A 23,202-nucleotide genomic window follows, 5' to 3' on the forward strand; every position below is an offset into this window, starting at 1 on the left:
CAAAAAGCTATTATTAAAAAAAGAAATCTTTTCAGCAATGGGGTAGGGAACTGTGAAAGTTATTTTTTAATTACACCAAGGGCTACCACATGAACAAGAGATTGGTTTAAAAAGAAGAGGCAGTGTGGTAAAGTGGAAAGAGCAATCCTTTGTTTGGAATCAGAGGCTGTGATTTCAGTTCTCACTTCTGTACTTACTGATTAGGTGACTTCATGTCTTTCATTTATTTATTTTTTTATTTTTTGGGAGTGTTTCATTAAAGCTCTTAGATTTATCCTCTTCATCTATTGAATGAGAAGATAATATATCAGCATTTCCATTTCAAAATTTATGATCCCATGGCTCTACCAATGGGGAGAACTGGACACAATAGGCCAGGATGAAAAGAAGTAGATCTTGGATCAATGTAAGTAAAACTACCTTCAAATAAGACCTGGCCAAACTGAATGGAGAATGGCTGAATAAATTGTGGTATATGAATATTATGGAATATTACTGTTCTGTAAGAAATGACCAACAGGATGATTTCAGAAAGGCCTGGAGAGACTTACACGAACTGATGCTGAGTGAAATGAGCAGGACCAGGAGATCATTATATACTTCAACAACAATATTATATGATGACCAGTTCTGATGGACCTGGCCATCCTCAGCAACGAGATCAACCAAATAATTTCCAATGGAGCAGTAATGAACTGAACCAGCTATGCCCAGAGAAAGAACTCTGGAAGATGACTAAAAACCATTACATTGAATTCCCAATCCCTATATTTATGCCCACCTGCATTTTTGATTTCCTTCACAAGCTAATTGTACAATATTTCAAAGTCTGATTCTTTTTGTACAGCAAAATAACGTTTCGATCATGTATACTTATTGTGTATATAATTTATATTTTAATGTATTTAACATCTACTGGTCATCCTGCCATCTAGGGGAGGGGGTTGGGGGGGTAAGAGGTGAAAAATTGGAACAAGAGGTTTGGCAATTGTTAATGCTGTAAAGTTACCCATGCATATATCCTGTAAATAAAAGGCTATTAAATAAATTAAAAAAAAAAACAAATAAGACCTGGCCAAAGTGGGAATGAGGTGCCTTTGAACATAATGAGTAACATAAATATAGATTTAGAGCAGGAAGAGACTTCAGACACCATTGAGCACATTTTATAAATGAGAAAACTAAGGCTTAGATAAGTTTAATTGCCTCCTGTGTCAAAAGTAAGTATTTAGAGCCAGATTTCTTGGGTCCAAATCCAGTATTCTAGCCACTGCACACCATGGTGTTTCTCTTAAAAGCACGTTACCAGACTTCTGCTAGTAGATTCTAGATGGACACTTCTCAAGATTAGTCCTGCTCAGGAGGGAATTGGACTAATGGGTCCCTGCGGTCCCTTTATTTTTCCTAAAATATGAAACAGAATGGGTCTTTTTTTGGGGAAAGTGCTAACATACAAGGTTTATATTGTGTTTCCCTGTGTATATATTTATGTATAGGTATATGTGTATATACATGTATACCTACCCAGAGATATCTCAAGAGGTTTACATACACATATGTATATATCATGCATACATATACAAATATAAACATATAAGCACATACATATGTGTACAAATTCTGGAGGAAACAGCCTTTGGATAGTCAAGCCAACAAGCATTTATTAAGTGTCTACTGTATACCAAGCACTGTGCCAAGTACTTGGTAGTGGAATAAGCAAAATGCCTAGCACACACAGTAGGAACTGAATAAATGCTTATTAAATCAAATTGTATTAAATTGATCTGAATGGTACAGCCAATGAAACTTTGCCTCTTAATTTGGAAACTAATGAAAATTTAAATGGGCATAATTGAGTGAAATAGATGAAAACATGAAAGAATTCATCACAGAATGATATGTGGGACATTAATGAGGGTAATTATTTTGAAAACTATGGGGGATTACATGCATGAGTCCCAGTTGCAATTACGGGGACAGAAGGGATCTCAAAACAAAGTTTAACTCTCATTTTCAATTAAAATTACCACTTTAGAAGGCAACTCTAAAGTATAGTTTTGCTTTTTTTTTTAATATTACAGAATGAGCTATAACTACAGATTGCATTAGAGTTTGCTATAAAGTAACTAGGATAAAGTGATTAAGTTTGATTTTTCCTTCCTTCTATGGTCAAGATGTCAAGGACCTGTGATTTCATTAGGCTTAGGAAGTGGGGTGGTGGTGCTCCCTGGCATTTACAGATTCAGGGGAATAGAGATGTTGAAGAAAACCCTTAAGATCCTATGAGGCATCATGGTACACACGATAGAGGCTGAAATCAGAGGTTTTATTGGCTCCAACCTTCTGAACTTCAAGGGACTAAACCGATTAGGTATCTACACTGGGATGTAGAATTCCTGGGAGCGGGGATGTCATGCTGCCTATGGGAAGGTGAACTGGTCAGAAACAGAACAAGTCAAAGTTCCTGTGCTATTCCAAGAAGCATTGGGCTTGTGAGTGGCAACTGCTTCTCCAGCCTGGTTGAGCTTGGGAGACAAAGTTTAAAAAAAAAAAAAAAGCTACTCTGGCTAACATTGATCCCTTTGAGACTGCCCGACTCTCCTAATTTAGCTAGATGAGAGTTTGAGTGTCAGACACATAATCTTTTCCTGGCCTAGACTTGAAGTCTCTCCATTTTGGAAAGCTTGGACTTCACTGGCACAGGCTCTGGAAACCCAGGGTCACCTCTATGCCATGATGGACCATCAGAGGATGACTGGAGCAGAGGTTAATTTTCTCTAAGTGAGATAAATGCCTGCAGACAGTCTTTAAATCCAATTCTCCATGCCAGGATCGATGTAGTAGCTCTCTCACACTTGGCTGACCTGTTCTTCTCAGACACGCACCAGAAATGGGCTTTAGTCACTCTTCTCAAGCTCTCAAGAGCCGAGGAGAATTTAAAAAGTCACAAAATAAGAGAGGGGTTATGGGACCATTTCCATCATTCATTTCCATGGGCCAAAAAAATCTCTGCTTTGCCAAGAAAGATCATTTTTAAAATTTGTCCAACTGTGATCACAATGACAGCATCATATTTAATTAGAAAACTCTCTTTTTAATTTAATAAAAATAATATCACCATCCTCAAGCTTTCTTTTTTTTTCTCTTTCAGGAAGACTAATCTTTTAATTCAAAGATTGCTTTTAGTTTCATTTTATCCATCAACCAATCAACCAACAGAAGCTATAGTTTCAGTTAGTCAACAAGTGATCTGTTATGTAGCTACCATATAACATTTACTGTGCTAAGTGATAGAGAGCTCAAGAAAGACAAAAAATCATGGTCTTTTCCTTCAAGGAGCTTACAGGATGCAAGGAACCATGTGCATATATGTTAGATACAAGCAGCTAGTTGGTGTGGTAAATAAAGCATTGCTCTTAGAGTCAGAAAGATCTGTTTAAATATTTCCTCAGATAATTATTAACTGTTTTACCCTTGGAAAGTCACTTAACTTTCATCTTCCTTAGCTTCCTCAAATGCAAAACTGAAGAGACTACTAGTATCACATTTAAGGGGTTTCTGAGAAAATCAAATGAGATAATATTTATAAAGTGCTCTGCAAAACTTGAAGTTCCAGAAAAGATCTAGATATTTAATCTAGATCTATAATTCAGGGGACCTCAAACTTTTTAAACAGGGGGCCAGTTCACTGTCCCTCAGACTGTTGGAGGGCCCGACTATAGTAAAAACAAAAACTTTGTTTTGTGGGCCTTTAAATAAAGAAACTTCATAGCCCTAGGGGAGGGGGATAAACGTCCTCAGCTGCTACATCTGGCCCGCGGGCCGTAGTTTGAGGACCCCTGCTATAATAAATAATATATTTAATTTATTATATATTATATAAAATAATATTTAATAATAATAATCTATAATAAATAATAATTAATGCGAATTCATCTCAGATGGAAAGGACAAGCAAAAGATAAGGGAATGACAGCAGGAAAAGAATCTTGTAGAAGGTGACCTCTAAGTTGGGTCTTGAAGTAAGCAGGGGAAGCCAGGAAGAGGAGGTAAGAAGGAAAAGGGAATATGTGGCTGAAGCTGCCATGTTTGTAACCCAGAAAAGATGGCAAAATGTGACCTTTATGACCATAAGTGATAATATATCTATTTATTCATTTCACTGAGTGTTTAAGATCTTGTGACACTGACCAAGAGCAAACTTCATCCAAACTTAACTCAAATTAATATCAAAGGGAGAAAGTCTGCCTGAAGGATCAAAATCTCCAGCTAGTTTTCACTGTGATCAATTTGTTCTTTCCAAGACCATATCCTAATTTTTGCCCCTGAAGAAATGTAGCAGAAATAAACAGGGCTGAAAATACAATGCTTATGAAAATCACAAACTATTAGAATGGATTGAGAATGAGAGCTCGTGCAGATGGAAAATTTTGCCCCAGAGGCCATTTCTTGGTATTATATTATTATTCCTAATATCCTAAAAGTTAGAAGCAAAGATGATTTATCTATGCTGCAGAATCTCTCCTTGTTCCTTAAAACCATAGACTCACAAGATGCTCATTATAGTTCTGATCTTTTGGATAACAAAGTGACACTTGACAGTTGTATGATACCTTAAAATTCTGCCAGGTGCTTTATATCTCATTTGAGCCTCAAAACGACCTCATGATATAATTATCATAATTATCAACCCCATTTTAAAGAAGAGCAAATTTAGCTCCTAAAGTGGAGTCATTCAGTAAGTACCAGATAAAGGCTTCCAACCCCTCCTCTTGACTTCAGGTCCAGGGTTCTATTTTACTACTTCATACAAAGTAGTTTTCAACAAGGCCACAAAACAAAGAAGCTAAAGGACATGGAGCGTATTTTAACTTTTGTTGAATAAATGTGGAATCTTTCTGACCTTAATTTCTGAGATTGCGCTTCATCCCTTTTCTATTGCCCAGGTAATAATTCACTTCCTGATTAAGCTAATGATTTGTATATTACCATTTAATAGATATTCAAGAGTGTCACTGACCCCTTTTATTAATTATCCACTTGCAATGAGTAATAAAATGATAAATTACACAGAAATGATGTCTTTCAAACTTTTTATATGTCATAGTTCTATCTTTTTTATTTTATTTTTTAGTTTATCTTTTTATTGGTATACATGTTCTCACTAATATACTATTGGAAAGCTGGTGCGTGTCAGTTGAGAAATAACCAGGGCAATTTTGATGGCAGTTTAGTTTTCCCACTGCTCAAGTGCTAGTGATAATTTACAGGAGGCTCATACAATGGCATGATCATACTTTGGGTCTCCAAAATTAAAAATATAACGATGATACTTTTCTTTGTTGGCCACAGTAATCCTTGCTGTTGTAGAGATCTATATCACTTTTTCTCACTGCAAAGATGCCATTTCTTTGACAGACACTAAAGAATGAATGGGGATAGGGGATGTATCTGCTCATTTCCTCTAACATATCCCTCCTCATGTCATCCCATCTCCATCACTGTGGTTGCCGTGTCATTTGCTGATTTTTCTGCACATAGTGCTCAAAAGTCTTCATGGTGCTTCTAGCTCAGAGTTCAAATGATGGGGTAGAGGGTCCTGGCTTGAGGCCCTCAAGCTAAGAAGCTAAACACAAGCCAGTGAGTGTGGATAGATGCAGAGGGACTTGTAGCAGGATTCTGTTTCTGGTTGAATGTTGAGGCTCATGTGGAATGAGCCTCATTACCCAGAGGCAATGAGGAACTCCAAAGAGGAAGAATAGAGGAGGTCATCTGAGAATTGGATGGAGATGGCTGGTTGTATAGTGAGCAAAGGGGACAAAAAGGGGACAGCAATAGTGCTTCCTTGGCTGTGGGACTTCTCCATGTCTGGAAGAATCAAGGAAGACTTCAGGCAGGTTGAGTGGACTACTGGTGGCCAGCTGTTGGTAGTTACCTTAGATGGGGAGCATAGATGATTGGTGGTCTCCATAAGTGGAGGGAACTCCAGAATTAATGAGCTCATAGACATATTTCATTATTTGAGTTTAATTTGTGCTGTCTTACTCTCATAAAACCTTATTAGTTAACAGGGCCTGGAGTATGGACTTCTGGGTAATATGGTAGGTATGATGTTCAACTTATCAGGAAGACCTAGGTCTAAATGTTGAGCCTACTTGCTATGTGATCCCAGGCAAATGGCTTAACCACTCTGGATCTTGGTTCATTCATCTGTAAAATCAATATGATAAATCTCCAGGATTGCCTCAGTATTGTTGTAAAGATCAAATGAAATAAGACTCTAAACACTTGGCCAATTTTTCACTGCATTAAAATGCTGCTTATCATGACTAAAACAAACCCCCCAAAGTGTTGGGGTTCTGAAGGATTTACTCTTCAATGTATATGGGGCAGTATTGTCTCCTACAGAATGTGAACTTCTCGAACAAGGACTTTTAACTCCTGCCTTCAAATCTTTGGACCCCAGGTCAGAACTAATTGTTCCATTAATAAGTGCTTCTTGATGGACTAACTGAAATGATTTAGCATCCTACAGTGTCATACAAGTGCCTTGTAAATCATCAGAATCATTACACCAATAGGTGAACACTCCTAACCAGGCTTTTTGCTCAAGCAGCCAATGACTCACGTTTCCATTCTGCTTGATTCTATAAACCATCTTTTTACTCTTCAAACACATCATCATCTTAATAGCTTAATGCTATTCATGCTTTTAAAGTTTGCAAAGTGTTTTACATATGAGTCAATTTCATGCATATTACACCCTATGAGGAAGGTGTTATTCACACTCCCATTTTACAAATAAGGAAACTGAGGCATGGAATAGTCAAGTGGCTTGTCCAGGACCACCAGTTAGTAAACACTGGAGGTAGGATTCAAAGCCTTCCTGTATAAAATCAGTGCTCCACTTCATTCTTTTTCTATTCTTCATTAAGGCTTCTAATGCTGCAGAGTGGGCAAACCCTCCTGGCTGAGGCAGAAGGGCGAGAGAGAGAGAGAGAGAGAGAGAGAGAGAGAGAGAGAGAGAGAGAGAGAAAGAGAAAAAGAGAGAGACAGAGACAAAGAGACAGAGACAGACAGACAGACAAAGAGAGAGAGAGCGAGAGAGAGAGAGCACACTGTCTGCAGAGTCCAGAAGCTCAGGTCTCATCCCTGATGTAAATTTGCTCAGTTCCTTTCTTTAAGTAACTTCAGCTCTCAGTTCCCTAAGAAACTTTCTGAGGACATTGCAGGGCTGGTGCCAAGTTGGACCACTAGAGGGAGCTCGCCTATGCCAAGAGATCACAGCTCTGATCTCAAGCCTTGTATGACAGAGAAGGCATTAGGGTGGGAGAACTGTCCATCTCTCTCTTTCTGTGTTTCTGTTTCTCTCTGTCTCTCCCTTCTTCCTCTTTTCATTTCCCTTTTCTTCCTCCCCCTCTCCTGCCTCTCTTAAGTTCTCTGTTTCTCCCTGTTTGTCTCTCCCTCTTTCTCTGCCTCTGTCTCTGTCTCTCTTTATCTCCATCTCTCTCTGTCTTTCTATTTCTTGGTCTCTGACTGTTTTTATCTTCTCTCTCTCTCCATTTCTATCTCTCTGTCTTCATCTCTGTCTCCCTCTCCGTCTGTCTTTCCATCTGTCTCTTTCTGTCCATTTCTGTCTCTGTCTCTCCATTTCTCTCTGAATTCATCTCTGTATTTCTCTCCATCTGTCTCTATCTCTCCATTTCTTCCATCTTTCTTTCCCTCTCCATCTGTCATCTGTCTCTGTTTCTCCATATCTCTCTGTCTCTCCATTTCTCTCTCTGGGTCTCTCCCTGACACACTGGCCAGGGTGTGACTGTTGTTTTTTGCTCCTACTTACATTTTCAGGGACTGTTCATCTCAGATCATTCACTCTTCTTCTGCCCACACAGAACCAAGTCTTTGGGTCATGAAACACCATTCTGACTTTGATTTGTCAGCATCTGAATGCCATACATTTCTGACCCTGCTAGAACAATTGGCGAGCTTATAATTCCAGATGCAGAATCCATTCTTTCCTTCTGGTTTGAGCCATAATGTTCTGCCCTGATTATGCAGAACAAGAGCTGTTCCACTTGGCTCTAGTGATCTTCTTCCATACTGCTCTGGTGTCCTGGAGCCATCACCAAAAGCAGTGCCATGAGTGGCTCCTGTCCTTGTGAATAGCAGATTCCTAATTTGTACTCCCTTCTCTGTAAACTTAGAGTCCCAAGGACTTTGGTAGTTCTAGAAGGATGGGAAGGTCCTTTTCAAAATGGCAGAATTATGGATAGTAAAGACAATATATCCTCTATATTTTATCCAAATGGTTAGATACTTAAGCTTTCTGCATTTGAGATAAGTCTTGTTTTCTGTCTGAGGTCTCACCCAGGATCCTCACTTCTGCAGTCTATGATATCAGTTTTAAAATAGAGAGGAATCCCAAGGAATATTAATTGGAACATGGAAAGTTTTAGATCTTGAAGGCCCAGCTGGGCCTGTAATGACTGACTCACCGGGGAAGTGTGTCTGTCAAAGTAAGCAAAACCACTTAACTCTACCAGGAAGCCTGAGAACAATCTACAAAGCAGTCTCCAGCCTTGGGGCCCGAGAGCTCCACTGTGGATTTTCCAGCAGTGTTAAAATCTTGCGGCAAGCTTGTCTTTGCACCACCTTTTCCTCTAACAAGGGAAAAGGCACTGCTTACAGTCTGCAGTAAGATTCACATTGCAGAATTAAACTGAAATCTTGACTGAGTTTGGTGCCTTTCTATGAATAATGGGTCTGCAGACTCTCATGGTAGCTGTTCTGTCTACTGTAAATGAGAGGGATACTCGGCTCCTCAAAGACCATGATAAACTGGGACACATTCATTGTCTGATAGTAGAAAAATAGGAGCCTGTCTCTCCCTGTCCTCCGAGATATCAGAGAACCAAGGAATCATGGAATCTTGGATTTGGAGGAGACCTTAGCACTCATTCACCTCAATCAGGCTCAGAAATAATGCACTGACAAATGGCACTCCAAATTATACCAGAAGGCCATCAGACAAGCGGGACTGACTGCCCATCAAGGACAATATGTTCTCATTTGAGCAGTCTCTCAGTTCAAAGTGTTTCCTCAAACTTCCCCAGAAGAGCTTGTCTGGCTCCTGTCTTCTCCCTCCTTATACACTATCTTGTACCCTACTTATATGGGTGCACATTGCTTTCCTCACTCCAGAAGAGCTCATAGATATATAGGTACCATGTCATTTCTCACCTGTATTCCCCCAGTGCCTAGTATTGTATACAACAAGTGCTTCCCATCAAGTCATCCCTCAGAGGGAGTTAATCCTCTTTCTCTCTCTAGGATATTTCTGAATTTGAACCAGAAATGAAATACTATTGGGTGGCCTTTTAATATAATCATTAATTCACTTCTCATAATTCCCTTTTTAATTGACCAAAGGAAAAAGAACCATTCTCAGAGAATTTCCATTCTGCTTTTTTTTCATATTTCCTTTTATTTATTTTTATAATAGTTTTTTTTATTTCTCCGAATACATGCAAAATGGTTTTCAACATTCACCTTTGCAAAATCTTGTGGTCCAAATTTTTCTGCCTCTTTCTCTCCTCTCTCCCCTAGTAATTCAATATAGATTAAACATGTTTGAGCTTCCATTCTTGCAGTGAACATTTAGAACAGCCTTTTCTAGGATTTTTAAATCTCCAGATTAACACTTCTTTGAACACTTCAGCAATCTATAGAAATTTTCTTAAATCTAAAACGAATCACTGCTGATCCCAAAGTAAACAGGATCATTCACTTTTTGGTGATCAGTCGGCCCAAGCTCTTAAATCTCCCCATATGTCATTCTGCAAAATGAGATAAAAGGAAAGCTATTTAGGCTGGGGGAGTTACTGAAGCTGACAAATGTCATATTAATCCCAACTGCCCCCGATTGATAAGTCACTCATTCTAATACATCTGGAAACTCCCCAAAGAGTTTTTGTAAGACTGAAAGCTGGTCAGGACTTTAGAGATCAGCTAATTTAGTTCCCTTTTGGAGAAGACAAGAGGAATTTGTGCTCAGAGCTACTTTCACAGAACATAGAAGTTGCTAAAAAAGTAAAAAAAAAGTAAAAAAGTAAAAAAAGTAAAAAAAAAAAAATTCTCCAATGAGCAATGGAGAGCCACAGGACAGATGTGAGTAAGTTTTCACTCAAAGAAATTAAAAAAAGGGATTGTAGTGCTTTCATCGAAGAAATATATGTCTTTGTGCCATATGTAGAGAGGTGGGTAGGGAAATAAAGTCAATTTTTGTTGATTTTTAAAAAAAGATTAATAAACAAATTATGAGAAGTGGGGGAAAATAAAAACAAATTGGACTGGTCCTATGGGGAAGTTAGACATGGATGGCTGGACAAACTGTGTTCTGATCCCTTGTTATCTGTGAGATGTCCAAATAAATCAAGGAAGCACTTATTCTACTGCTGGAACCCTCCATTGGGAGCTCTCTGGAGGGCATGATGAAAATTCACAGACGATGGGCAGGAATTCATAGGTTGGGTTTGTACCATTCATAATAATGCCATGAATACAGACTGATTGATAGAGTTAAGCCCACAGCTGGAGAGTGAATAAGCATCAGAGCTGGGATGTGAAGCAGGGTTTCTGACTCTCATTCTATTGTTCTTTCCATCATTCCATGCCATGCTTTGTGGAAGTAAAAGTGGAAAATTCTGCAAAAAAGAAGGGCCCTTTGGGCAAAAGAAAGCCTGGAATGATGAGAGTTTCTGGTCTGCTTCCAGCAAGGTAATACATAGCCTAGGGGTTTAAGACCACTGAGAAGGATATTAACCACAGGCTGGAAAAGCAGGCTTCCAGGAAGAAGAGAGCCATGTTGTTGCCATTCTTTAAGTGTCTTCAGACATTTGGGTCAACTTATCATCTCCTGCTCAGTACCATGCCCCAATCTGAAGTACTGACAGAGGGTCAGCATGGACAAATGCAGTCTTATGAATGGCTGGGATAGGCTTGGCTGCCATGAATTGAAAAATCGTTTCTTTAGGTCTTAAAATGCATGGTGGAAGGAAATGATTTGAGAAAAAAAGATTGGCTTTGGACATAGACAAATTGGATTTGGATCCTCTTTGGGCTTCAGCTTCTGCCTCTATAAAATAGGAAGATTTAACTATATATTCTTTTAAGTCCCTTCAATCTATGATATTGCATGTTTTGGGTTAAAACAGAAATGTTCCTGGGTAGGAGACAATTAATCCCTTATTGGCTGACATCTTGGTGAGGATTAATTACCAAGAGCACAACAACAAGAAATAGAAATTTAAGTTAAGCCTGCCTTGAGTGAAAAAGGGATGGTTTTTGAAAGAGGAGAGAGCAAACACACCCTAAAATGAAATCTGCATTTGTTAAGGGTTTGTGGGGAGTATGAAAAACTGAATCAAAAATTAAGAAAAGATTGGCTATCACAGCTCTGTTTAAAGACCCCTTAAAGGCTTTTAACTCTTGGCATTCTGGACCCTAAGTTGGTGGTGTGAGAAGTAGCAACAGTGGATTTTCCAAGTAAGGAACTATATGATTTGAAGAACAGATGCTGAAAGGACCAAGTGCTACCACATACATCATCTTTCCTTCATAGACATTTTATTAAGCTCCTTTCTAATATACACTGTAGCTATCTGTACTTATATCTTACCCTCTTACTAGTTCTATTAGGTCAGTGACCTTGACTTATCTGCCTCTGTTACTTATTACCTTTGTGATATTGAACAAATAACTTTCTCCCTGGGAATTAATTTCCTCATCTATTTAATGAGAGACTTGAATTTGTTTTCCTTCTCTAAATGTATGATATTATTACCTTTTGCCAAGGCATCACTATATTTTCCTGTTTCTTGGCATATGTAATGACATTTTACAACATAATTCTATTTTATCCCAACCCTTGTCTATCCATTATAAAATATAATTTTCCATTTTGGTGCTAAAAGAAAAGTTACAGACAGCTAAACCTACTGCTTAGTCATTTTTTAACTCAATTCTCATGCAAGACTAATTAAAAGACAGAGGTTACCCTGTCTTAGACATCCAAGGTCAGGAAAGCATATCAGATTAGATAGTCTGTGTCTCTTTTAATCAGAACAAACCAAACTGCCCACAGGGTTAGTAAGTAATGGAGAGACATGAACGCACCATCCATCGTAAGTATGTTTGCTGTGTACTATAAGCGACTGTGGGAAATGGCTCAAGTTTAGGAGTTCACGTGTCCTATAAAGATCCATTTTGATGTGGACTAACTCATGCCTTTTTCTGCCCTGACTTGGCTTGCTAAAATGAATAAAGAAGCTTTTTTTAAACAGTGATAAACAGTTTTTATTCTGGCAATGAAACATGGCAAAATGGATTTGTACTTATGATAATTTCATTTGTGTAAGTATAACTCTTATTATATATAGTGAATTTATATATATATATATATATATACATATATAGTGAAATATAGTGAAATTATTGTACATATAAAATTTATGTAGTTGATCATCACATATACAATTCAATCCTGGTAGGATCAAGCAGCTTTCACTCCTCCCTATGGGAGGGTAATCAATCACTCACTATATGGCAGTCACGGGGCACAGTGGAAGCAGGTGTGCAATTAAGATAGTCACTTATTGGCATATATGTTACTATATATGGAAATCTATTGGCAATGTACTTGTGCTGACAGCAACACTGAGGAACATAACTGGCTCCTTTGAGAATTAAAAGGGGCATCTGGATTCTACCACAAGGAAGAGAAGACTTCAGGTTAAATTTAGTGAAGACCTGGGGATTGGTTTAAAGTTCCAATTCATAAGTTTACAAGATCATTTAAGTTCATATGAAGAACGTTTTACTGACATTATCTAAATTATAATAAAATGAGGTATTTTTTGGCACTGTAACCCTGCCTCAACTGCATCTTTACCCTCTACAGATATACTTAAAAATATTTAGTGAATAATAAACCAAAATATGAGTGAATTTTAGGGGTAAGACAATAGAGGACCTGTCTGGAAATGAAGTGGACACAAAGAACCCTTAGAAATGTTATATTTTGGTACCTGGAATAGATGTTTCTGGGGAGCTAGAGAAAGGAGGATTGTTGGGGCTCCAGGATAGGTGAGGCATTACAGACACTGTGGATGGCATCTAATTGCAAATGGACTAGCACCACATCTTAGCTACTCTGTGCCTATGTTCAAGGGCAAATCTCTGTGCAAAACCGGGTCTTCTGCTCTATAGCTCAGGATGTCCCAAGGAGCTTCAGGAAGACCTTTGACTTATGTAAAATCATTTATTATTGACAGAATTACTTGTATAATGCCAGGATATCAAACCTGGAAGGGAGTTCAAAAGCCATTGAGTCTAATCTGTACTTAGAACTGCTCTAGAACCTCCCAACAAGACAGTATCTAGCTTCTACTTTTGGTGGACACTCACTCTTTCCCTGGCCATTTGAAAAACCTTATTATTCAGAATCAAGAGATTTAGCTAAAGTGACAGGAAGAACAATGAGAAATTGTTGATGAGGGGCAGCTAGATGCTGCAGTGGACAGAATACTAGCCCTGGCATCAGGAAGATCTGAGTTTAAATCTGGCCTCACAGCCCTGTTTGTAGTGGCTAGAAGCTGGAAACTGAGTGGCTGCCCATCAATTGGAGAATGGTTGGGTAAATTGTGGTATATGAATGTTATGGAATATTATTGTTCTGTAAGAAATGACCAGCAAGATGAATACAGAAAGGCTTGGAGAGAATTACATGAACTGATGCTAAGTGAAATGAGCAGAACCAAGAGATCATTATATACGTCAACAACGATACTGTATGAAGATGTAATTTGATGGAAGTGGATTTCTTTGACAAAGAGACCTAATTCAGTTTCAATTGATCAATGATGGACAGAAGCAGCTACACCCAAAGGAAAAAAAAAACACTGGGAAATGAATGTAAACTGTTTGCATTTTTGTTTTTCTTCCCGGGTTACTTCTACCTTCTGAATCCAATTCTCCCTGTGCAACAAGAAAACTGTTTGGATCTGCACACGTACATTGTATCTAGGATATACTAGGACATATTCAACATATAGAGGACTGTTTGCCATCTAGGGGAGGGGGTGGAGGGTGGGAGGGAAAAATCGGAACAGAAGTGAGTGCAAGGGATAATGTTGTAAAAAAAATTTACCCAGGCATGGATTCTGTCAATAAAAAGTTACTATTAAAAAAATTAAAAAATTAAAAAAAAAGAAGTTTATACATCCACTGTTGTCACCTATGGAACCATATCAAAATTGTTGCTTGTTCCAAGTAATAAATACAGTGCTGTACTGTGGAAAAAAAATAAATAAATCTGGCCTCAGATACTTAACATTTACTAACTGTATGACATTGGACAAGTCACTTAACTCCAATTGCCTTGAAAAACAACCAAATAAACAAAAAAATAAATTGTCAATCAGTTATTTTCAATCATGCTTGAGTCTTTGTGAACCCATTTGGGGTTTTCTTGTCAAAGATCATGGAGTGTCTTGTCATTTCTTTCTCCTATTCATTTTGTATATGGGGAAACTGAGGCAAACAGGATAATGGGATTAGCCCAGGGCCACACTGCTAATAAGTGTCATAAGTGCAATAAATTTAAACTTGGGAAGATGAGTCTTCCTGACTCTAGGTTGGCACTTCATCCACTGAAACATCTTCCTTTCCATTAATAATAGTAACAATTAAAAAAAGTGGAAGAAAGGAAAGAGAATGAAAACCAAAAGGATTTTAAAATGAAAATGAATATAGTTATAAAATAAATTATAATAATGTCAAACATTTAAATTTAATTCCATTTTTAACTCTGGCATTTTCACAATATTAAGAGAAAATGAGATACCCCTATATGTCGTGTAGATATCCTATGATAAACTTATGGGAATGCATGGAAAAGATTTACTTTGGGATGGGCTAGGTTCTGGATTGCTGGAGGCCATATCCCAATCCATGAGGAGGTCTCAGAGCCACTGAAGAATGTAAATATAATGTTTTTTTTTAAAATCATATTAGGTCATCGGTTTGATTGCTTTTATTTCAGAACATCATACATTTGGAGCTGCAAGAGACTTTAGAGGTTGCCTGGTTTTACCTTCTCATTTTCCAGGACTGGCTACAAACTAAGTATAGAATCTTAAATCCCATATATAAAATTGTCTTTTAGAAAAGTTCTTACAATGCTATCAGGATGTGATTGAAAGATTGAGCAGAATGGCTTTTAATGTGCTTAAAAAATCAGAGATTTTATACAAATAAAAACATGTGGATCAATGAATAACTCCCTGAAATAGAGGGGAAAATCCCTCTGTAACGGATTACAAAATATAACAATGTCTCTTCTTAAATATATTTCTAGCTTACTATATTCCAATATGGGAACTTTTAAAGGTATCTATTGGCTCATTACATAGATAAGAAATGAGTTCTTGGAGACAGACAGGTCCATTGGACTGGAATAATTTTAAGTGTTATTGGACAATTTATTTTTGCTGATTTCAGAACCACAGCAGATACATATTGAAGTTATAATTAAATCACAATAAAGACATCATCTCCTTTGAGAAGGCTCAGGATGAAATCATTTCTGTGTTTCTCCTTTTCTCAGTGAGGATTTTTTTAATGTAGAAAAGCGTGATTAGTTACCATCATGTCCTTTTTTCATCCCCATGGAATGATCAAGCAGAAGGGCTGGCTTATGCAACATGGTACCTTGCTTGTAAATTGCAAGAGAAAGCTACTTCCATTGACAGCCCTAATGGCTACCATCTGTTTGCACTGGATTAAGCCCCCCAGTGCTCCTTTAATTGGCCATAAATTAAATGCCATCCAGCAGGCCTTTGACAGGATGGCATGGTGCAGTTACTGAGGAAAAAAAATTCTTTGATTTCAGTGCTTGCTCAGTTCTGTTTTAAAGGTTGAAGAAGATACTTTGCAGTCCCATAGCTACCCATCCTCTTTCATGTTCTCTCCTATATTTCCCCCTTATAACCAAGAACATTCAGACTTGAGGGAAACACTGCTAAATTCAGGTACAGCTCTGGCTCTCAAGCTATTTGATTTTTTGGAAAGGGGAGCAAAGCTCATTATTTCTTATTTGATCAGGATAATCAAAAATATAGATTATAGCTTTACAAATGTAAAGGACTTAAGCCTTGATTTTTCAGGCCCATCCTCCTCAGCAATAGAGAAATAGATGTGGAAACTGAGAACTACAGAGGTAATGTGATTTCTCTGTCTCTGTCTCAGTCTCTCTCTGTCTCTCTGTCTCTCTCTTTGTCTGTCTGTCTGTCTGTCTCTCTCTCTCTCTCTCTCTCTCTCTCTCTCTCTCTTTGCTGAGGGAATTGGGTTTAAGTGACACACAGGAAGTGTTAAGTGTCTAAGGCTAGATTTGAACTCGAATGCTCCTGACTTCAGAGTTGATGCTCTATCCACTGCCCCTCTCTAAGGTTTTATAGGCAAAAAGTTGCAAGGTTTAATACATGTCCTCTGATAAGAAATCAGCACTTCTTTACCACACACACTTCTCCAAGATTCACAGAACTTAACAATCACCTATTAAATGTCAATGGTACAATGAAAAGAATAATGAATTTAGAGCCAGGGGACTTTAATTCAAATCCTACTTTTATTACATTGGACCTAGGTGACCCTGGGCAAGTCAATGAATGTATTGGGATCCAATTTTCTCAACAATAAAATGAGGTGGAGTTTGAACTTTGAGGTCACTTTTGGCTCTAAATCTATGATCCTATGACTCCAACATGAGTCTTCTGAAAGTATATTCAGAGCTCCTTGCTGCATAGGGAGAAGGATCATTTTGTTAGACATTAGTTAATGAAGTATATGATAGTGAAGTATATGCTAGAGAAACTCTTGACATGTTAATCAAGATGGCAGTTCAGCCACGACAGCCTTGGATCCAGTTACTCTTCCTTAATTCCTGCAGTCAGCCGAGGCTCAGCCTTGCTGATACTTTGACATGTGTAATCTTCTTTTTCTTGACAAGAATGAGCTTTGTCTCACCCTAGTGACTGGTCCTATTCTCCAAAACATTTCTTGCTGGCCATGGCCACAAGTATCCAGGTCTTAACTATGCTATGATTCTTCTCATTGAAGCCAGTGTGTCTCATCTGAGTTGGAGGAATCAACTGATTGGTTTGAATAAATAATTCACACTATAGGGAGAGGGAGAGAGGGCCGTGCCCATACATCTACAGACTTAGAAGTCTTTTTAGAGACATCCCTTTCCATTTATTATTTTTCCCATTCATAATCAAAGAAGTGGATAATTCCATAGATTTTTAAAAGTGGAAGGGACCTTTGAGTTGATCTAGCCCAACCCTTTCCCTAAGAGTTCCTTTTACGTAATTCCTAAAAAGTAGATACACAAATAATAGCTATATTACCTCTCTTGGTTCCTTTGCTGCTAGTGCTATTGACCTAGGGGCTCCTTCAAAATAGAGACTTTATTTTGCCTTTCTTGGTATCCCTAATATTTATGACAATCCCCAGCATATTGTAGGCACTCAATAAATTCTTGTTTTTCAAGCAATTATCCAGCTCCTAAAACAAACCATTGTACTTGGGCTTACACTAATTGTTAGGAAGTTTTCCCCAACATGAAGCCTCCATTGATCTCTTCACAACTTTCCCCCTTGCCACCTGCCTTATAACTCCCTCTGCACCAAACAGAGCAAAGCTAACTATCCAGACAAATGACAGCTCTTTCAATACTTGAAAAGTACCCTTGGATCCATCCTAAGTCTTTTTTCCCCCAGGTTAACCAGGATTACTTTCTATGACATGGTTTCCAGTTCTTTGGAATTTCAAGTTCAATAATAGGGGGAAATAAAATCATGGAAATATAGAGGAGGCAATATGTTTCATCAAGTAAACTATAGTAGCCCTAAAATTCACCAGCATTTAGGACCAGCCATATCTCCAGAATGTTCTTTTTGAGGTCATATGATCTTCTCATATATAGACTGTATTAGGCATATGATTCATGTGTAATAAAGAACTGAGATTAGGGGAGAAAAGAAAAATGGTGTTGAAATAGTCTAATTGGACTTCTAGTTTCTAATTTCTCCCTTTACCAGCATCTTAAACTCAGGTGTAAAAAAGAAATGGCCCCAAAGGCCAAGTCTAATCATGTTACTCTGTGTTTAATAAAGTTCAATGACTTTATTGGTTTCAGGATGAAATGGAAACTTATCAACTCATCAGCTTGCCTTTTAAAGCCATTATTGTATGACTTCAGCCAAGCTCCTCCTCACTCATTCTCCATTCCAGTCAAACTGCCTTATCCTTTCTGAACTTGGCACCCCATCATTTTCTCTCTCTGTGCCTTTATCCATGTTCTATCTCCTACCTGGGATTATGTTCTACTTCATCATCTCGTCTGAGAATTTCCAGCTTTTTTAAGGCTCATATTGAGTGCCATCTCAAATGGAAAGTCTTTTTTTCTGATTTGCTCACTCCATCCTCTTCAAATGATTATATTTGCACTTATTTGTATACAAGCAATAAAAACAAACTCCTTGGGAGTGGGGGTCAGTAATATTTATTTTATTTTTGTTTTCATAGATGCAATGACCAGCCCATGCCCTTGAAATAGAGGGCACTTGTTGGATTTGGACTATACCCACACAGGAAGGGAGAATCTAATGCAATAATCAATGATCTTTGTAAAAGTGAAAAGAATGCTCACAGTAGGAAATTGCTGATGTATGTCAATAAAATGTAAGATTTGATTTCTGTGGACCTTCAGGTGCTTTTGCTGACAACATCCCCAAAACAAGAATGAGATAATGGACTTACTCTCTGTCGATCACCAGGCAGGTCACGGCTTCTGCAGCGATGACATTGGCAGTCCTCACATCTTCCCTAAAAATTAATTAGAAACAGACCTTAATAAGGCAGGGTGTTTTGGTGAAATACATCCAATAAAAACATGCTTTTTTTCAATTAAAGTATTTGGATTTACCCCATCATAGAACTGAATTTTGAATAAATTCACAGTACGGCAAATGGGAAGAAGCAAGTTCTGCCCCTGACAAATCCTACCTATGTAAGCACAAAAAAATTCATTTACTGTCTCAGATAAATCTCTACAACTATAAATGTAGAAAAGGTGCTGATTTGAGAGAAAGGGTTTCTTCTGTAGGGATTTCCCTCCATGCCTAAAATCACAGGTTTGGAAGAGAAAAAAAAATCCGGCTTGGTTTCATTTGTCCCAATGGATAGCTTCCTCTCACTTCCATGTTCATCCCCCAAATTCTTGAATTTCCATAAATAATTGGAATAGCATCAAATTATTTAAGATAGGTTATAAATTAGGAATCCTTCATTCAACTATTTAACACCTGCAAAGTGTCTTTTTATGATCAGCAGGTTATACAGATGGGGAATAGGCAAGAGATAGCATTGAACTTGGAATCTGAAGGCAAAGTGGATAGTTGTAGGGAAGATTTAAAGGAAAGGGCCATGAGACTCAACCTTGGATCTTCCATACACTTACTTAGACACTCAGGAAGTCGCTTGAGTGCTCTAGATCTCAGTTTTCCTTTTTGTAAATTAACCCTCACGGTCCCTTCAATCCTGAATCCATATTCTACCATTGGGAGTAAAACAAGATAAAAGTGGGGAATCTTGCCAAACATTAGAAGTCCTTCAATATTAGACAAAAACGTTCGAGCTTTAATGCTGGAAGGTGCTAGAATTTTGGGAGTACAGAAATGCCACATATCTCTCTATGCATTAAGAATAAAGGTTATTGGGAGGGTCAAAGTGGAAAACCCTATTAGGAAACTCTCCTAGGTGAGTATCAGTAAGAGTTTGCTCTAGGGTAGTGGTGGTGGGAATAGCAAATAAGGGCAGGTGGGGGAGATGTTAAAGGGAGGCGTTAATGGGGTCTGATAACAGATTGCATATAAAAAGTGAGAGTGTTGGTAGAATAGTGTAGAATCTACATTGCCTTCAAGTTCGGGAGCATGGGGAACTAAGTGGGTGAAAAGTAGAGGTTAAGTTTTTTTTTTAGAATTTTTAGAATGTTTTAGAATAGAAGTTTTTTTAGAATGTTGGGTAGATTATATTCAAAGGGTTGTTGTGACATCCAGGGAGAAATCATAGATCTAGAAATGGAAGGACCTAAATAGTCCAATCTCTTTATTTTACAGATTAAGAAAGGGAGGTACAAGGAGGATAACTAACTTGCCCAGGATCACTCAGTTGAACAGCAAGTGTCAAAGGTGGGATTTGAACTCAGATCTTGCTGGCTTCAAGTTCAGTGATCTGTCTATTATACCATGATCAATTAATTAATCAACTTTTATTGGTCTGGCATTTTTCAGCTTCCTAGAATACAAATACACAAAGTAAATTGTCCTTGTTCTCAAAGAGCTTGCAGTCAATGTCTTAGTAGAGATGCCAGTCAATGGCTGAAAAAAAAAAAAGGATGAGGATTTGAGGATCATTTGCATACAGGGAATATGGAACCATGGGAGTGAATAAGATGGGAGAACATGGAAAAGGAAGAGAAGAAGATCAAGGACAGAGCCTTGGAACAATGGAAGAGCCATCATTACAAACTTTAGGAAAGGTTAAGACTCTGAAGGAAACAGGAAACAACAACAACTAATAAAATATATTAAAGAGTGAAGATGGTATGTGTTGGGTATGATAGTTGGATGTGATAGCATTTTGTGTATGGCTTACATAAAATGGCACATGAGGTCCCTTCCAACTCTTCTATGAAGTTTGATTCTGTGTTACTTTTGAGGTTAATTGAGGAGAGAAATCTTACTAGGAAGGGATGAGGTGTGAGTGAGAGAGAGAGAGAAAGGGAGGGAAAGAGAGGGAGAGGGAGAGGGAGAAAGGGAGAGAAAGAAGAGAGAGAGAGAGAGAGAGAGAGAGAGAGAGAGAGGAAGGGAAGGAGAGAGGGAAGGAGGGAGAGAGGTGCGGGGGAGAAGGAGGGAGAGAGAGAAAAAAGAGAGAGGGAGAGGGAGAGAGAGGGAGGGAAGGAAAGAAAAGATATAAGTGGGGATATAAAATATAAGAGAGAGGGAGGGAGAGAAAGAGAGACGGAGGGAGAGAAAGGGAGAGAGGGAAAAGGAGAGAGAGAGAAAGAGAGGGAGAGGGAGAGAGAGGAGAGAGAGAGAGAATTGCTGCAATTTACAACAGAAAATTTACAACAATTGAGCTCGGGGATGTAATTTCTGTGTAGGGACATCTGAGCTGTTACAAATATACCATCGTTTCAAACAAAAGTTATTTCTGTGTACTTATCCTGAAACCATCTTGCTTGGGTGTTCTATGCTTAGCCCTTAAAAGTCTGTCTTGAAATCTCTTTTTAGGAACTGTCAAAGATAAATCTGGTAACAATTTGCATATTACGTTTGGAAAAAACTACTCATGATTTTAAAGTGTTTGCACTATAGATTGGAACACATGTTTATATCGAAACTGCTGACCTAAGTGTGAAATGCTATTTTCTTAAGGAGAGATAATCTTTGAATTCAATTAATGTGATTCTCCCTAAAGATACTATAGTTACATTAACATGATGAGTTCACAGATCATATTTTAGTTTTATTTAAAAGGCTTCTGAGATCTACTAGCAAGGATTCCCATTTCCCTATAGAAATTAAGCCCATCCAAGATTTTAGAAATCTTAATATCACCACTGGGTGACTTTCTCCATCACACAAAGCAATTGCCTCTTATTAGGCCCAGAGAAGGAAGATGCCTTGCTCAGAATCACAGTTTAAAAGGCACAGAGTTGGGACAGGATATCTTGTTTGATCCTCACAACCATGCTGGTGGCAGGTGTTACCATTATTTTCAATGTACAGTTGAGGAAGTTTGAATAGAATGATGGGAAGTGCTTGCCCAGCTAGTGAGTGTTTGAACCTGTACTTGTATTCAGGGCTTCTGGACTCCAGGACCAGTGCTCTGCCCATTGCATCTCCAGCTTCCTTGGTCGAGGTTAGAGAGATAGGCTTCCATGCACAAAATTTAGATCTAGAAGGAACCATGGAGGTCTTGGAGTCCAACTTTCTCATTTAACTTTCATGACTTTCATGCTAAAAGCTTGGAGGAGATGGGAAACATTAAGGCAAAATTTAAAAAATGGAACCTTTATTGATCTAAAGCTGGAAAGGATCCCAGAGGCCAGTTAGTCCAAATCCTTTATTTCACAGATGAGGAAACTGATACTCAGGGATATATCTCATTTAACAGATAATTAAACAGAAGCACATGGCAATTATACAACAAAGTCCCATAGTTAATAAGTATCTGAGATATTTGATCTCATATCACCCTAATTCTAAGCCCAATGTCCAGTTAATTACCAAAGTCAAGGAGATCTGAATTTGAATACTGCCCTCAGACACTACTGGCTACAAGCCACATCATTCCCAAGACTTGGTATTCTCTCTGTAAGATGGGATCAATAACAACAAACCATGGGTCTGTGTCAAGGATCAGATCAGGTAGTGAGTGTGCAACTTGACAATCTTTAAAACATCATGGAAATGTCAGTCATTATTCTCTAAGTTTAATATTAGGAAAACCTTCCTATTCATTGGAGCTGTCCCAAAGAGGAATGGACTGTTCCAGGAGGCAGAGGGATTTCTTTTCTTGTATACTTCCAAAGAAGAAGATCCTATCATTTCCCAGGCAATGGGACACCTTTGGGACACCTCTAATTGTGACAAAAGTTTTCCTGACCCTAATCCCAAACTAGTCTATTGGTCTGGGTTCTATCTGCTGAGAACAGGGAGAACAAGGATAATCTCTTCTCCTGCAAACATTCAAAAACAGTTATTCCACCAGTCAGTCAATAAGCATTTATAAATAGACACCTATTATGTGTCAGACAATGTGGCAAGCACTGAGAATGCAAAACTCCTCTCAAGAACCATCGCTTACACAACATTTCCTAACTCTTCAGCTGCCAGTACTTTCCTTCCCCAAACTGCTTTGCCTTTTTTTGTATGTATTGTCATTTTAATAATTATTATTACTTATACCTTACATTTATATGACATTTTGAAGATTTCAGAGTGCTTTAAATGCATTATTTTTGTATGAATACACACTTACATGCAATCCTTCAAATTTAACATCTAGACGCTTCCC

At 38.1% G+C, this 23,202-nt stretch overlaps 1 protein-coding gene across 2 annotated transcripts in view; it reads right to left on the reverse strand.

Annotated features, from left to right (window-relative positions):
* Window positions 1–23,202, reverse strand: part of PRKG1 (protein kinase cGMP-dependent 1) — a 1,288,902-nt gene that overhangs the window by 148,163 nt on the left and 1,117,537 nt on the right. For both annotated transcript variants that reach the window (XM_031949481.1, XM_031949480.1), the window contains exon 8: window positions 18,880–18,945. In XM_031949481.1, the coding sequence (XP_031805341.1) occupies window positions 18,880–18,945 (66 nt within the window). The remainder of the gene's footprint in view (window positions 1–18,879; window positions 18,946–23,202) is intronic.

This window comes from Sarcophilus harrisii, chromosome 2 (genome assembly GCF_902635505.1).
Source record: "Sarcophilus harrisii chromosome 2, mSarHar1.11, whole genome shotgun sequence".
In the NCBI taxonomy this organism is placed as follows: domain Eukaryota; kingdom Metazoa; phylum Chordata; class Mammalia; order Dasyuromorphia; family Dasyuridae; genus Sarcophilus; species Sarcophilus harrisii.